Genomic DNA, 17,565 nt, shown 5'->3' with positions numbered 1-17,565 from the left:
CATGTGCCCAACTATAAAATAACCCATTTTAATGGAAAAAAAAAAAAACAGTGATACAATTTATGTGTAAGGTACAACAGAGCAGCAGTAACAGGTATTGAATCGAAATAGAGGCCATGTCTAAGGCATTCCTGTGCAGAGGAGCCAAGGAAGCTCCAGAGGGACCTTGGCTGCGATTTACAACATAAATAGCTGGACTTGAGTTACTTTTTGTAAATGACCATGTCGGAGCTGAGACTACAAGCTCAGTGGCATAGTGTTTGCACTATGGCCAGCTTGAAGCTTGGGCTCAGTCCCCAGTGGCTCAAGAATAATAGATAAACAGACAAACAAGTGCCCATTTTGTATTAAAGACAGAAATTCAAGATTAACCAGAAGTAGTCAACATAATTGCATAGCCAGGAGCTTGCCACTAGGATGGACCAAATGAGGCTCTTCTACAGCTGCAGCCAAGTGAACGTTCTTCTCATTTTACTGTTGTGTGACTAGAAGACTTTCCTCTGCAGCTCCTTAGTGCAACTCCTGAGCCAGCTCTTTTTATTTTATTTTATTTTTATTATTTTTTTTCTGAGCCAGTTCTTATTAGTCCCCTGACTCATGAATCCTAGTATGCCAAATCAACTAAAAATATCACTGTGCCCCAGTCTGCCCATTTTTTAAATCTGAGAAATTACTTTTGAAGGCAGGAATGGATAGTGAGAATGAACTTTAAATATGGTATAACTCAGAAACACTATTTATCTCTTTTGAGAGATGGTCTCTCACTGGCCTGGACCTCCAGGATAGGTTGGCCAGCCGCTGGGCAGCTGTCTGGCTCCATCTCCCCAGGATAACAATGATTTGTCCCACATTTACATTGCATTTCTTGGGTGTTATAAGTAACTTGAGATGATTTAAAGAACACAGAAAAATGTACAAAGGTTACATCCAAATACAATTATATATATATATAGATATATAGAGAGAGATTATTTTTTGAGACAGGGTTTCTCCCGGTAGCCTTGAGTGTCCTGGACTCACTTTATAGACCAAATACTATAATATTTTATATAAGAGATTTTTATATAAACATATAAAATGTTTTATAAAATATATATTATATAAAACATATTTTAATATTGTATTATAAAAGTATATATTTTATATTATAAAATATTGTAATATTTTATATGAGATTTACATCATATAATTTATATATAGCATTTATAAAAGACATTTCTGTGGTAGCTGAGGAAGATCTTGGAACCAATCAGTGAAAACCAAGGAACGACTATATGTCTGGTATATAAAATGTATACACATAAACATATACATTAAAATAAGATTAAGTGTTTTCAAATACATGATGGTGGAGGAAGAAGTAGGGAGCACAAGGTACTTGATGGGTGAAATGAATAAAACCCTTTACTTTTTGGAAAAAAATTCCTAGTAGGGTCCTGATAGAAATTCTTGAAGGGAAAAGCATCTAGACTTACTTTACATAGTTTCTGAGAAAGGATGACCAGACAATGTGAATGAGGAGGACCAGATCTGGAGGGAGAAATTGATGTGTGCTGGAGCAAGGTTGGGGTTGTTAGGTTTGGACCACCCAGCAAGAGCTCCATCCCTCAGTGGCTGAGTGTTCATGTGAATGGGATACTGGGACAGCTGACTAAAGGACACCCACAACAAAAACTATCGGTGGTCACCTGATAGGGAAAGGGTTTCCCCCTGAGAAAGCCATTCCTCCTGGGAAATCACAGATTGGAATCTAGTCTGCTGTTAAAGTAGAGAAAGACAAAACTGCTTACTTCAGGCTTGGGATCGTCAGCTCTATGTTGAAATTCTCCGCCACATGTATCTCCCAGACACACTCCGTGTCAGTGGGGTAGTTAGTGGGATACCAAGGACTGGAGAAGGAACCCGAGAGACTTGAAATTACACCTCCACATGAGTCACTTCCTTCTGTGAAAGCAGATGAGAGGTTTGTCGTTGAAATCTTCATGAATGCACTTGGCATTTTTCCAGATGCAGAATCCAGAATTACACCAAATTCTACAGTGGGAATCACACAATGGGAAGAGTTTCGGCTGAGCTAGGACAGCCATAGTTTGGCTGGCAGATGTAGGTATAAATGTAAGGGGGTGGCAGAAGGGCAAAATATATATGATTGACAAGCAGGACTCTAAAACTGAAAGTGAGACTAGGTGCATGTATATTAGGGAGCATCCAGGCTGACCTTCTTCGTGTGTAAGTTTGTGCAAGAACATGAACACATGTGTGCATGGGGTGGGTAGAGGCCAACCTCGTGTTATTTCTTTATGCTTCCCACCTTGTTCGTAGAGCTACGGTCTCTCATTGATCTGGAATGCACAGATTAAGATAGGCTGGCTTGCCAGTGAACCCCAAGAATCCACCCATCTTTGCCTCCCCAATATTGGTAAGACAGACATGCAGCGCTATGCTTAGCTTTTTTCGTGTGTGGGTTCTGGGGTTCACATGTAGGTCCTTTGTAGTTGCAACACAAGTGCTTTACCAAGTGAGCGTTCTCTCCTGTCCCCTAGACTGTATATCATTCTCTAATGGCCTTCCTAAACTCTTGGCACGAAAGCCAGCTCAACTCTTATTCTGCCTTTAATAATGAATTCAAAACCTTTTTTCTATATAGGTTTTAATTTTTCAGTCCATTTAAAAAACTATTCTAAAATATTATCTTCTCTTTGCAAGATTATCCCAGTAGGAGAATGAGCGGAGGGTAAAATAACTAAAATACAGTCAAGTTTACGATCTCATCTGTTCCCATAGGCATCTTGTAACTTCTGTCCTGCCTGGGCCGGTTCCTTTTCTGTCTCATTACATTGAAACACACAGGTCAGATGGTAGGAGAACTTCCTCAACCTCCCACCTGGGTCTCCCTCTTTGGTCAGATCTGATGTGAAGTTCAGCAGTGGATCCTAGCCATGTGCCCATCATTCCTGGTCCTTTGTCCAGAGTGTTGTTGGGTATCAATAGAATGAATGCTTGTTTGTTCTTTTCAATCTAATCTAAAGTCTCCCAGAAATAATTTTCTTTCGTACCTAGGTAGGAACAGTATGTTCTATCAATAAGTGTCTATCAGCTTCTGTTTCGGTACAGATGGTCCATCACTCTTGTGGTGGTCTGAATGAGAATGGCCCCCATAGGCTCATATATTTGAGTGCTTGGTTTGCAGTTGGTGGACTGTGTAGGAAGGATTAGAAGGTGTGGCCTTGTTAGGAAAGTGTCACTGGGGGTGGGCTTTGAAGTCTTAAAAGCACATACCATTTCCAGTTAACTCTCTCTCTCTCTCTCTCTCTGTGTGTGTGTGTGTGTGTGTGTGTGTGTGTGTGTGTGTCTGTCTGTCTTTCTGTCTCTCTCTCCAAATTGTGGATCAGATGTAAGCTCTTGGTTGCTAGTGCCATGCCTCGCCTACCTGCTGTCATATTCCTGACTGTGATGGTCATTATGGATTCACCCTCTGAAACTTGCAAGCATGATAAACCCTTTGCTCTCTAAGTTGCCTTGCTCATGGTGTCTCTTCACAGCAACAGAACAGTAACTAAGACAAAAGTTGGTTCCAGGGAATGAGGTATTGCTGTGACAGGCCTGGCCATGCTGTTTTTAGAGGAATGTGGAATATGTTGGGACTTTGGATTAGAGAAGTGGTTGTAAGTGGCGGCCCATCCTAGTAGAAGCTTGGAAAGACAGTAGTGTGAAGAGAAATGTGGGCTGTGGAGGTCCAGCTGAAAGGGTTTCAGAGGGAAACAATTATAGCAACTGAGCTACAGATGAGAGTCATATGATGTTTTGGCAAAGAATGTGGCTTTTTGCCCTTGTTCTAAGAATCTGCCTAAGGCTAAATTGAAGAGTTCTGGACTAATTTTGTCGGCCGAGAGTTCAGGATGGTCAATTACTGACTCTGCCCTCAGGCGGTAGGGACTTTCACTCTGGGACACAGTCTGGACTTGGGTTAGAATGGTCAAGAGACCTTACCAAGTTACCATTAAATGTGCTCTGGGTTTCTCAGCCCAGTATATGTAAATCCTGGATATGCCAGCAACCTTGTTGGGCCCTGAGACACCATCAGGTGCACTCCCGACTTTGGTGTTTGACTGAGGCCTTCACTGTAGGTAGATAGTAGTAACAATCGCTAGGTGGGGTTGGGAAGGGTTGAGGTGATGTTTTAGGAGCTAATGTCAGGGAAGAGAACAACTGAGAACCTATTCCTGAGAAACGAGGAAGCAGGAGGCAAGATCACAAAGGATCTAGAAGGAATCCTCAGCTTTAGTGACAGCCCTGGACAGGCTACCAGTGTGTTAACTGGCCTAGTTAAGTCAGGAGGTCCACAAGGGGACTGAGGTTTCCTTTCTTAGCAGCAGTGTGATCTTGTCCTGCTGGGAGGTTTTGCGATTGAACGCCTTTTGGTTTTCTCATTTGCCGGCGCCTCTTAGCCCATGTTCCTGTGAGCACCTTTTCTCTCCTCCGCATATCAGCTCTCTCCTCAGCCACAGTTTCCTTCCTTCTCCTTCCCCTTCCTGACTTGGGATCTAGTCACATTTGGAAAAAATGTCACAGTTCTTGTCTGAGCTACTGTTTTGTTGTATTACTATTGGGACAGAGCAGGAACTCTATGAGTAATTCTGGAAGGGCAGAACACAGAGTCATGTCTCATGATATGGCATCTCCAAATGCATGCATTACCGTGTTCCGCTTTGGTTCACCCCCTCCCACTGTGCTTCCTCATCCCACCTCCCCCCTGGTTCTCCCTCTCATAACCTCCTTCTTAATTTCACAGCTTATGATACACATATATAAACACACGTATCTCCCAACTACACATATCACAGTAGATTAATGTGCAGGGCATATAAAGAAGAACTGGTTTTAAATTTTCTGCTTCATATTAGAATCATATGGAAGCTTTATTATTACTGGCGACTAAGGTGCGACCAGTCTTGAGGATAGCGGAGGCACCGGGAATCTCCAAAGCTCCCTGTTGATTCTAGTGTGCAGCAGAATTGGAAATCACCACTCTGGTCACTGTCCACCAGTGTCGAGGTCAGACCCAGATTTCTCAACTTCGGAGACATGGAGTTTACAGCGCTGGACTCACCTGGGGGTGAAGGAGTCACCTCTGCATCTGCATGAATGGGAAATAAATGAGTTTAGGGAATTTCAATTAAATTCCATGGAGACAAAAAATTGTTAATTTTCCTAACATGGGCATGTCTCAGACAGACAGGCTTCGTGCTGTATAAACAAGCGTTTGAATATAGTTTTCCCTGGGAAAGCAGCTTTACATTCTGGGAAGATTCAGACAACAGGAGAAGGCAACGAAGTGTCCCTGGGAATCCGTCTTCAGAACAGCCAGGCTCAGCGTTCCCTGTCTACCTCGTTGGAGGGGTGTTGCTCTTGTCAATTTAGCAGTTCTACAATCACCTAAGAGACAAACCTCTGAGCTTGCTTAAGGAGTTTCTAGATTAGGTTACTGGGTGAAAAGACCCACTCTAAATGTTGGCAGCACTGTTTCATTGGCTGGGGTCCCAGACTGAACGAAAATCAGCAAGTTCAATGGCAGCATTCATCTCTCTATGCTTCCTGGCTTCAATACAATGTGGCCAGCTGCCTCAAGCCCCTTCCTCCATGACTTCTCTGCCAGGGTGGACTGCCCTTGGGATATGAGTCAAAATGAACCCTTCTTCCATAAGTTTCTTCTGTCAGGTATTTTGTTTACTACTATGAGAAAACTAATATTGGTCATTTTCAATAGAGTCACCTCCCTGTTCTGTTTACGGCTTCCATCCATAACTAAGATGCCTCACAGAACAAAGACATTGTAGGCGACAGAGTACCTGAGCAGATAACTCCAGCATCCTCGTTGTGGCCACAGTTGTGGTCTAGCCAGGCAGAGCTTGGGCACTGGCCAAAGTGGTTCTCCTTTCCTGAACACTGAAGGTTGTCCAGAAGGATATTTCCAGAGCCTGGGCCAAAGTAGGCGCTTCCGGGGGCAGCAATGGCATGGCCACACCCCAGCTGTCTGCACACGACCTCAGCTTCACTCAGGTCCCACAAGTCATCACACACGGTGCCCCAGGCCCCCTGGTGGAGTACCTCCACGCGTCCCGAGCACCGTCTGGAGCTGCCTGACAGCCGCAGCACTGGTCTGTCTTCTGAACAGAGGGAGATTTCATTTTTGAGCGTGGGGAGGTTTACATAGGAAGTGACTCCTAGTGGCTGCACCATGGCCGAGGCCAGCACAAACACAAACCCTTGAGGCTGTCTTGATTCCATATGAATCCCAAGGGTGATAGAGGAAAACAGAAACTGGACTTGAATATCATTCTACTATCTGCTACATGACAATTGCTTCATTTCTCTGATCTGATTCCTCATTTGAAAGTGTTTATCCCTGAGGCTTTTGGGATGAGTCAGTGAGAGCACACAGATCACACCCAGACAGGAACTTCTTTCCTCAGAGACAAACAAATCCAAACTTCAGACACTCATCTGTTTTTTGGCAGTCTCAAAGAATTATTGGAGTTCTTGCAGGGGGAACCTGAACATCAGAAATCCCACAACTGACAGGCAGTGTTCCTTGCAGGATACAAACTGAACCTCGCACTGCAATGGCTGGCTAAAAGGCCAGGGCTAACAGAAGTCCCCAAGCCTCCAGTCGGGGTGAGTCTATGGTTTAAGGCATGCTAGATGTGATTTGGGTTAGCATGAAGTAGGGAGTAGAATCTCCCGGAATGGTAGGCTTCCATTTTCAGAACTCTGGACAGTTCCCCAAACCCTTGTGATAGCAGATGCAGCCTGAAGACCCTTCCTAGAGCATGGCTCTTCCTGGTAGCTGCCTGGCCTTTATAACTATATAACTTTTATAGCTGGCCTTTGTAGCATTTTTATATGCAATATACATTACCATCTTACTATCACTTGTCTGGCCCTCATGGTTAAAACAATCTAACCCCTTGTGATGTACCACCTCTAGTGGGGGGGGGCATGGTTAAAACTGAACCAGGCTTTTGTAAATAGAAGACTCGTGTTAGAAATTGTTCTCTGTTATATGCCCAAAGCTACCTGAAGCTTCCTACCTGACTCCCTTCCATCTTGTGGAATTGCATTGAAAAAAGCATAAAAACCAGTGTTTGTTGTCATATAATCACTTCGGAAAACCACTGTCAAGATGTCTGAGGAGGAGAAAAATACCACAGCTGACGGAGCACAGAACTTTCCCATGGAGAGCGATGTAATTCTGGGGCCATCGAAGATCTCAATTGAGTCATAAGGACATCCAATGATATCTTCCAGGCTGGGGGATGAAAGCTGGGTATTAGTGGCACAGTAACAACAGCCTTCTTAGCAATGTCTCCAAACAGGACAATCTCAGAACATGAAGTAGTCATTAATCTTTCCCAATTACTTTATCAGAACTCTGTTTTCTTTGTCTGGGGAGTATATGAAGCTTATTATCACAACTTTATCATGAGGTTTAAAGTCATGGTGGTTCTGATCAGCCACAGAGATAATAGAGCTTAGGAACTTGTGGTTGCTGTTTGTTTGGATTTAAAGCAAGTCCAAATTGGCAGCCCTGACCCAGTCATGATTGGACCATGATTCAGTGCCTGACTGAGGCTGAAGTTTCATGGCGTCCCATGGTTTTGCTCTACTGCAGCACGATGTGTGCCACGTGACAGGAGAAGGTCCTTGTGGAGATGTTGCTGGAAGAAAACTTCTGGTGAGAAACTGGGGCTTTGACATCAGACAGACCTGCATCCACTGTCAGTGGGCAAGTTAGTTACTCTCCACGGTCTCATTTTCCTCCTCGCTAACGAGGATGACAAAAATGTCTGTAAGCGCTAATGCTGCTGGAGCATGACAAAGCCTAGAAGCACTTCGCCCAGAGGAAGTGCTGTGAGGAACAATAGCTCAGTTGGTAAAGTGCTTGTCATTAAAATGAAGACCTGAGTTTAATCCCCAGATCCCATGTGAAAATTCTGGTTGTGGTGGCCTACCCTACTTCAGGAGCTCAAGGCTAATGAGAGACTTTTCTTGAAGAACAAGGTGGACAGTGATGAGAAATGACACCTGAAATACCCTTTGATCTCCACATGAACTAGGTGTAGGCATGTACACATACACCTAGGAGAAGCATGTAGTTCAGAGTCTGGACACACAATCAGCATTTTTAAATGTCAGCTGTTACTTTATGGCAAGGCCACCAGAACATGGTGGCAGTGACTATGAGACACTGCTCTCTGTGTCAGAGGTGAATCTATGGCTCTTCCATCTCCTTAAACTTTGGGGAATTTTAGAAAATGCATAGCCCAAGCCTGGAAAAGTTTGCGTCTAAGGAGTCTCTTAAAGTTTGCATAAAATATAGACAAGCAGAAAGACTAGCCTGGAAGGACAAATATCGGTGCCTAGCATAAGGTCAAAGGTTTTGAACATTTAGGGAGTATTTTTAGAAATCAAAAGACAAATTATCAAAGCAGAGCTGTGTCAAATATGTTGATAAATGACTTGCTACATTTTTTTTTCCAGGTAGAAGAGACTTACTGGATACCACTACAAAATTAACTCAGACTTGGACTTGGAAATGCTGTACTGTTTTGTGGTTCCATGATTTTATCTCACTAAAGAAAATGTCTTTACCACAGCTGAACAAACCAATATTTTTATTCAGACCAAACTTTCTCTTTAAAACTAGTTTCTTACTTCAAATTTGGAATCATTAGTTCTATGCGGGAGTTTTTCTCCACATGAATCTCCCAAACACATTGGATGTCTGTTGGGTAGTTTTGTGGGTACTGTGGACTCGAAAATGAACCAGAGAGACTGGAAATGACTCCTCCACAAGAGTTGCTTTCTCCTGAAACACAAAAAACAGAATATCGTGTTGCAGCCACCTGCTCTCATTGAGTGATCTTAGGAATGACCAGCTCAGTGTGCTCACAACAGACAAGTGGTCCACGTGGCAGTTGGCCTTGGTGAACTGATATTTAGTTTAACATCTCTTGGGAGGCCATTCGATCGAATTCTGATGACTCAAAAGTATCACTGTGTGAGAATTCCCCATCTTTCCCTTTGTTCCCTCAATTTGCAAACAGCTGTTCCACTTAACCTCTATGCCTACTGTAGCTCTCCTTTCCAAACAGAAAGAATCTTCGCTTTCTGGGAGAAAGGCAAGGCTCTGCATCACAAGAGACTGGGGAGGAATGACACAGAGACAGGCTGTCCATCTTGTGTAAGGGGGAGCACTCTGTGGAGTGAGACCGCAAAAGAACTCTGGAGCCCAGTGAGCCAGGGAAGGGAAGGGATAGTGGGCACAGTTGGAAGCTTATGACTGGGCCCACCTCTCAGTACACTGTAAGCACTTTGCTGGATCGTGTTAGTTTCTTTTAACTTAGTGTGTTCAGACTGGATCTTTGTCTTCTTGTTTAACATTCATAAATGCCCAAATTTAAAAGTTCCAGTCTTCCATAGCCATTGCCATTTTAGCACAAATAGATATATAGTCCTACACAAGTATACAAGGCAGCATGCTCACTAAGAGAATAGATAAGTTAGAATCATCCAGTTATTCGGAGAGACTTGGAAAGCACAGCACAGTTCATTGATTTATACCTAAGCTTTATGAAGCTGCTTGATCTCCCTTCTTTTTACCACCATGACCACCTGTAATCTTCCCAGGATCCCGTGGATTTCTAATCTTCCCTAAGATGGATGTTGGGAGCAGATTCCAGATTCTGGTCATATTTGGGGATGGGAGGAAGCTGGAAACACATCCAAGGTGCTTCAGAAGTGCTCTCCACCACAGAGCCTGTTCCCCAGTCCTTTCGGTGAAGACAGAGTCTCATGAAGCCAGGGATGGCCTTGAACTCAAACCCTCTTGTCTGTACCTCTCAAGTGAGAAAATGACAGCTATATGCCACTATACTCCACTGATCACTCAGTGCTCCAAGACACACACATGTGGCAGGAGATTAACAACAAATATCTATGAGCATCTACTATGAGCTTAAACAAGGCAGGTTGAGTGTGGGTCAGATGGACTTGTAGAACTACATTCTACCATTTTGTTGACCTCTTGTCTGCTTTGTCCTGGGAAGGCCCATAGCCTTCCTTTCTCTCATGTGCCTCCTAACAAATAGTGAGTATTTACAGAGTGGCAGCAGAAGAGCAAGCCCCTCACCCACATGCCAGGGGCTTCTTTGAACTACCTCCATGGACATTGCCTAGAATCTGCTGACATGAAGTTTCCATTTCAAGTAAAGAAGTAACTACCTGTTGTTGGATCCTGAGAAATTAGAGGAGTACCTGGAAGGGAAAAAAGAAGATAATAGTGACATTCAGGGGTGGAATCTTTAGTCTTATCTACAAGCTAGTGGATGGTGAAGGGTTTTCTTAGAAACATCAATATATTTGGTGGCAACTTAGAAGAGTCTGAAGCTGCTGTGTGAATATTATCTATAGTTCTGTGGCTGACCAAAGCCAGCTAGTAATGCTTGGACATGCCTCTTATCAGATGAGGGCTAGGCTTCCCCCTCCCCTTGAACCTGAGTAGATTCTGTGACTGCTTTGAGCAATAGGATATAGCAGAATATATTCTGTGTCTTAAGGAACTATTGATATCTACTTCCTGTTTATGAGCATGATGCTTACTTAAACAGCCTCATGCCATCTCATCTTTAGAAGAGACTTAAGAGCCTTGAGACTTCCTGGAGAGCAAGAGGGCCATTTTCCCAGCTGCACCCATGAAGACACTGATCATGTACATGAAGCTATCCTGAGCTCTCCAAACCATAACTCAGGCAAATGATATTGAGACCCGAGTTTGATGCTCTGAGGTGCAGAAGAATCTTCCAGCCAAGCCCTGCCCCAATTCCTGACCTGTGAAACCATGGCATGTATCTAAATGTGTAGCTGTCTTAAACTACTAAAGTTTGAAGCAGCAATGAATAACCAAATAGCTCCTTCTTCATTCCTTTATCACCCATATAATTCATGTGAAGTGAGAAAATTACAGTCAAGCCTTCATTTGAATAGCTACTATTGGGTCAGAGATTTAGCTCAGTGGAAGAGTGCTTGCCTAGCAAGCACAAGACCCTGAGTCCAGTCCTCCAGTCTGAGAAATTAAGGAAATATCCACTCTTCTTGACTTGATTTTAACCATGGCCTTGTAGCTTTATACAGCACTTCTGCTCTGCTAAAGATCCCAACACATAAGCTGCTTCAGGAACCCAGCACTCATCAAGAGCTCCTCCGGGCAAATACCAGGAGAGACGCTTCTTTCAATGACTTGTGACTTATGTGCTCTCTGCAGCTGGAGAGATAGTCCAGGTACATTCAAAGGGTAAGTTCCAATTTTCCCTCAAGCTGTATTTTCCAAAATGTCTGACCACCGTGCTGGAGTGACAATGTGAAGAGGTGCTAGGAGCACAGGGAAAGGAAGGGAGTGCTTTCTCTAAGATGCCCTGATAGAGTTACATGGGCATACTTTGGATCTCCCTTATCCTTAATCATATGGATTAATAATCAATGTATCAGGGGTGCTTGCATCATATCTTCCAATATATTGGGCAGAGGTTGCAGTGAAAAGAAATATTACATTCACTTCCAGTGTAATTCCAGAATTTATAGTGTATGTGTTAGTCTGATTTTTCTAATACCTGATATATGTATATATATATATATATATATATATATATATATATATATATATATATAATCAATGTAAAAACTTGGTTCTTCTATTAATTTGTTAATGATAAAAATTGCTTAACCTTTCCTAAATCTCCCTTCTGAAAACATAGCATATATGTCTTTTAAAGAATTGTCTTGGTGATGAACAATAACCTGAGCAAACTACTATATCAAAGATTCCCATCTGAGTGCCCTGGGCCAATGTGTGTATGGCAAGTGACAGTAGCGGTCAAGTGCTCTGGCCAACACCCTCTGGATATTCAAGAGTGCCCTGCTAAACGTCTGTGTATCTGGAGAATGCAAATAATCAAAGCAGCTTCCTAAAGAGAACCAAAACGTGGAGAGGGTCTCTGATTTATGAAGCGCCGACATACAGCTTTTCATAAAGGAGAAACTGTCCTTCAGGTTTTGAATTTGGATCTTTTGCTAGGGTCACGTGTGTGGTATGATTCTCCCTTGAGATGCTGGACCACCACAGGGAGCTCCCAGGCACCAGAGACGGCAAGAATGTATAGTAGGTGCTCTCAGTGTGCTGTTGCTGAGCCAGGAAACTCAGAAGATTAGGTATGTGACACGCATTCTTCGACTTATGGCATTTTTATAGTGGGCTTTTTGAGATATACCTCCATCATGATTGAGGAATGTCCGTCTATACATGTATGAAGAGCTCAGAATAATGCCTGGCTCCCAGCATTAAAAAAAAAAAAAAAAAAGTATTTGGTACCATTGTCACAGTTTTTCTTCTTGAATGGGAGGTTTCTTTAGCTAGGAGAGCAGTAGACAGACGTACCTGGTGGCATGAGTGGAGGGGCGCCATCTGAATCTGCACACACAAAGAAAAGCAACAGGTCATTCTCTTTGGAGAGTTCAAAGGGTGGAAGGTGAAGCGACAAGAGGTGGGTGATGAATAAAAGGGACAGGCCCATGACCTTTCTGGGTACAGAAACCAGCTACTAGAACTGGTTGGTCACCCTCATCCAAGGGGAGTTCTTGCCTTAGAAGCCTTAGCCCAGCCACTGGGTAGACTGTGTCTCAAGGCGGGCAGGGCGAAGTTACTCTCTGTACCCCTATGCAGAATTCCTGGGGGCTCTTTACATGTAGAGCCCTGAGCTTCTTTCCATACCAACTCAGTGATAGCTTCTTGGGAGAGCGAGCAACCCTGGAATCTTCACTGTAATACTCCAGAGTGATGCCCATAGATAGCTTAGACTTCCCACAGCCACCAAGAGCTACTCATGACAGGATAGGTGTCTGAGCCCCTGGGGATTGCTTAAAGAACCAAATGGATGGATGGATAGAAAATTTCACCCATAAAAGATAGTTTCAAAATGTCTTCAGTTGCATAGAAAGAAAATGAATACCTGAGCAGATAACACCAGCGTCTTCGTGGTGGCCACAGTTGTGTTCCGACCATCCCGAATGTGGACATTGGCCAAGGTAATGTTCCATCCCAGAACACTGAAGGTTGTCCAGGAAGATGTCTCCTGAGCCTGGGCCGAAGTAAGCCTCGCCGAGACTAGAAACAGCCTGGCCACACTCTAGCTGGCGGCACACAACCTCAGCTTCGTTTGAACCCCATAGGTCATCACATACAGTGCCCCAGACTCCCTGGTAGAGGATCTCCACTCGTCCTGAGCACCGACTGGGGCCACCCACCAGGCGAAGCTGTGGCCAGTTCCCTGCAGACAGAGATATGGTGTGAGTCCCCAGAACTTTCACCTGGAATCCAGAAGTACCAGGTTCAGAGGAAGGTTGGGGTGGGACAATGATCCCCATGTTTACTGTGGGTTTCTGAGTTGCAGTTTGGTGGGGGGAGGGGTGCAACAAATTTTGTTTCCATGTTAGCCACTGGTGGCATAGCCATAGACCCTTAGGGAAACTGAGTCTATTTACTAGTAAAATATATACATCAGTATAATGTATTCTTCCACCGTATGGAAAATACAATAAAAGGAAGGGCAAGATGTTAAAAGGTAATGACAGAGAAGAAGATCCTGGCAGACACCTCTTAGAAATGTGAAAAGGAGCCAGCCAGTGGAAGAGCCAAAAGAAAATCCCTTGGAGCAGAGAGAAAAGCACAGGCAAGAAGCCCTAAGGAACCATATCACTTCCCTATGTACCTTTAAAGTTGGTGTTAGGATAGTGAGGGAAATGTTCAAATACTTAGCCCATTTTTAAGATAATACATGAATGCTTTACAAAGGGTATGCAAAAATATAAAATGAGGAATACACATATGAACACACATGCATATACACACAACACATCACATGTGAAGAACCAAAAAAGAATTCCAGCCAGACTATCTCATGACTTTGTAGTTTGAAAAAGGAGTGAACTCAGAGATGAAAGGTCAAATAGCTCAAGGAGCAAGTCAAAGGCAGCCGACATTTAACTCCACCTATAAAAGGTACCACTGACCTGGAGGGTCTGACAGAGGTTTTTCAGCATCTGTAAGTAAGAAAAGCAAATAGGTTGGCATTTGGGGGAACTCCAGGCTTTAATAATAGAAGAAGTTTAATTATACTCTCATACGTATTTATTAATTAATTATCAACCCCTTTAAAGAACATGACACCAGAAAAAACAAATTCATCATTAGGTCGAAAATAAGCTTCCCTCTGGGGCGTTAGCTTGTTAGAACAATGTGAGAAGATGGTTATGGTTTGAACAGTGTCTGCGCCCAGGAGCTTGAGTGTATTTACTAGTGAAATATGTACATTAGTAACATGTATTATTTCGCATGGGCAGCAGTGTGGACCACACACCCATTCTAATGACAGTGACTGATTCATTGACGTCACACCTGGGATGGCATCTCTTTGCTTAAAGACATCGAGTTGTCAGGCAGGGCTAGCTGTAAGCATTCCAGAGGGAACCTAATTATTCACAACTACTCGTACATAAATCAGGGTATTTAAAAAAAAAAAAAACTGTCACAGCTACTTAAAATTGGTCACCTCCTAACATTTTCTCCATGTCATGACTAAGGAGAACGGTGAGATGAGCAGGTCTTTGTCAGGTAGTAAGTCAGTGCGTTGGCAAAAACATCTTTGCTTCAAAACAGCCGTCAGTCTCATAGTTTCCAAAGTGAAGAGACTGAGGCTCTGAAAACTTAGATGCTGCACAGATGTAGTCTGGAAGTTTCACTGCAGCTCTGAGAGCCAGCCCCAAACTGCCCTGGCCTTCGAGCAACAGGCTGCCCTGGCCTCCCTGAAGCAGGCTTCCTCCTTCACTGTCCACCGTTATTTCAGCTCCCAAACACTCTCCATATTCACACACATTCTCTGCGTGTTTCAGCAAAGCAGGCATTGCTACTGATAACTGCCAAAAGAGAAGCTTAGAAAGCATACCTGAGCAGATGACACCAGCATCTTCGTGGTGGCCACAGTTGTGGTCTGACCAGCCAGAATGGGCACACTGGCCAAGGAAGTGCTCCACCCCAGCACACTGGAGGTTGTCTAGGAAGATATCTCCCGATCCAGGGCCAAAGTAGGCCTTGCCGAGGGCAGACACACCCTGACCGCACCCCAGCTGTCTGCACACAACCTCAGCTTCATTCAGGTCCCACAGGTCATCACACACAGTGCCCCAGACTCCCCGGTAAAGGATCTCCACACGCCCTGCACACCGACTGGAGCCACCCACTAGCCGCAGCTCCGGCCAGTCCCCTGCAGACAGAGACCTGGTGACGGCTGTGATCTGGGAGCATGACACTTTCCCATGAGATGGTTGAGCTGCCCTCTCCTATATTCTATTAGATGAAGAAAACCTACTAGGTTCAGCCAACTAGTCAACTCCGACTGGAGTGTGATAAGTCCCAGAGGGATTGTCAATAGCATCTAGCTCATACGAAAATCCACATGTCTGAAGCATGCACAAATCTGTTTGGGCTAAATGCAGAAAAAAAAAATTAAAGTTGGACAAAACTTTGTGATTTTTGTGAGAAGCTTTCAAATGTCACTTTTATGGTAGTTCTACTCACGGTGACCAACGGGTATATCTATTCAAGACCCTCCCCACTCCTGCCTCAGAAGTGCCTTCCTCTTTTTCTGCTGCTCTAGTTCATTGCTCTAAGCTTCTGCCCATTTTGGAAACATCAATTAGCGACCAAGATGGGGAGGCTAACTGTACCTGGGCCAGGAAGACGTGAGAGACTCCCATTGGGGGAATTTGTAGGCTGTGTAGGCTTTGAGATTTCTGAAAGGCACAAAAACGAAACAAAACAACAGTAGCAACAGCAACGCAACCTGTTTACTCAGCATGTGAGAGCCAGAAGATTGTATGGGTTTGGAATGGTCCCAAGTCCTAGGGCAGAGTCAGTTGATCCGCTTGCAAACACATGGACTGTATGTAGTTCTAGCACCCCTACACACGAAGCAGGTACAGACATGGGTGCTGAGAGAAAGGGACGCTCAGTACTCAAATGGGCGGCTTCTGAGACTTACTTGGTCTTTCTGTTACCATCTTGGAAGTTGCTGTGGGGATGGCTGTGGAGACAAGATGAAAGCTTGAAGGAGGACTTAGGGAGAAGGGGAAGCACCCTTAGATAAGCCTTTGTTAAAAACCCAGGTCCCCACTGATTCTCTCTGTCGCTTCTATAATAAGGGGTGTCCTAAGTCAAACCCTCTCTTTATGGATCTCATGTTACTGGGAAGTAATGGAAGCCAACTGGAATGACACATCCCTCTGCCTCCTCACCAAAAATAAAACTAGTTAATTTGTGCTAAAATAGAAACACTCAGAGACTGTGTCCTTTCGGGAGAAACACACACACACATGCATGTACACTTACATACACTCACACACCTTTATACTTGCTTCTTACGACGGTCAGTCTTAATTTAAACTCAGTTTTTACTGTAGTCATCTTTCCACCCCCTCAGCTCTGTTCCTAGATATTTTTTGAAGCTATTTTGAATGGGGGTGTTTCCATGATCTCTTTCTCAGCATTTTTTTATTTCTCATATATATATTTATATATATTTCGAAAGATGGCTCAGTCGTTAAGAGCAGTGTCTCTTCTTCCAGATGAACTGAGTTCAGCACCCACATGGCAGTTCACAACTGTCTGTAATCCAGCTCCAAGGGATTTGACACCCTCACACAAACATACATGCAGGCAAAACACCAATGCACATAAAATAAAAATAAATAAATCATTTAAAAAAGAAGTATTTATATGTGACTTTCATAAGTTTATTTTATATGTGTCACTTCACTAAAAATCTTAATCATTTCTAGAAGTTTCTTGTGGACACTTTTGGAATCTCATGTTTGATGTGAAAACAGCTGAGAACAGGGATATTTTGACCTCCTTTTTTAAATATTTGTATTTCTGTAATCCCCTTCTCTTGTCTTATTGCTCTAGTTAGTGCTTCAGGAGGTTGGGGGGGGGTCCTGGACATCCCAGTCTCACTCCTGATTTTAATGGAATTGTCTAAAGATTTCTTCCATTTAGGATGATGTTGGGTGTGGGTTTGTAATATATAACCTTTGTTATGTTAAGGTGTGCTTCCTTCCTTTAGACTTACTGTCTCCGGGACTTTTATCATGAGGGTCTATTAAATTTTGCCAAATGTTTTTCCTGCATCTACTGAGAGGACCATGTGACTTTTGTCTATAAGTCCACTTATATGGTTTGTTACATTTATGACTGACTAACATATGCTGCATCCTTGCATCTCTAGTGCAAAACCAACTTTATGATGGTGGACGATCTTTCAGATAGATGCCTCTGTTCAGTTGCTAGCATTCTATTGCGAATTGTTATATCTTTGTTCTTTGGAGTTACTGCCCTGTGGTTTCCTTTTTGGTGTGTGTGTGTGTGTGTGTGTGTGTGTGTGTGTGTGTGTGTGTGTG

The 17,565-nt window shown here is 43.5% G+C and overlaps 1 protein-coding gene across 1 annotated transcript; it reads right to left on the bottom strand.

Annotated features, from left to right (window-relative positions):
* Window positions 1-1,786: 1,786 nt before the first annotated feature.
* On the bottom strand, window positions 1,787-15,903 carry LOC129685795 (putative DMBT1-like protein; the record flags this gene model as incomplete). The annotated part of the gene is made up of 10 exons (XM_055619298.1): window positions 1,787-1,944; window positions 5,111-5,137; window positions 5,850-6,167; window positions 7,092-7,309; window positions 8,716-8,869; window positions 10,285-10,317; window positions 12,494-12,526; window positions 13,065-13,382; window positions 15,057-15,405; window positions 15,838-15,903. Coding segments are annotated over 10 exons (1,674 nt in total), but the record flags the coding sequence as incomplete, so codon positions are not given.
* Window positions 15,904-17,565: the final 1,662 nt, after the last annotated feature.

Source organism: Psammomys obesus, unplaced genomic scaffold (genome assembly GCF_907164565.1).
Source record: "Psammomys obesus unplaced genomic scaffold, mPsaObe1.curated_primary_1811, whole genome shotgun sequence".
NCBI lineage: Eukaryota > Metazoa > Chordata > Mammalia > Rodentia > Muridae > Psammomys > Psammomys obesus.
Note: the sequence above shows the minus strand (reverse complement) of the source record. Positions and strands in the feature narration are given on the sequence as shown.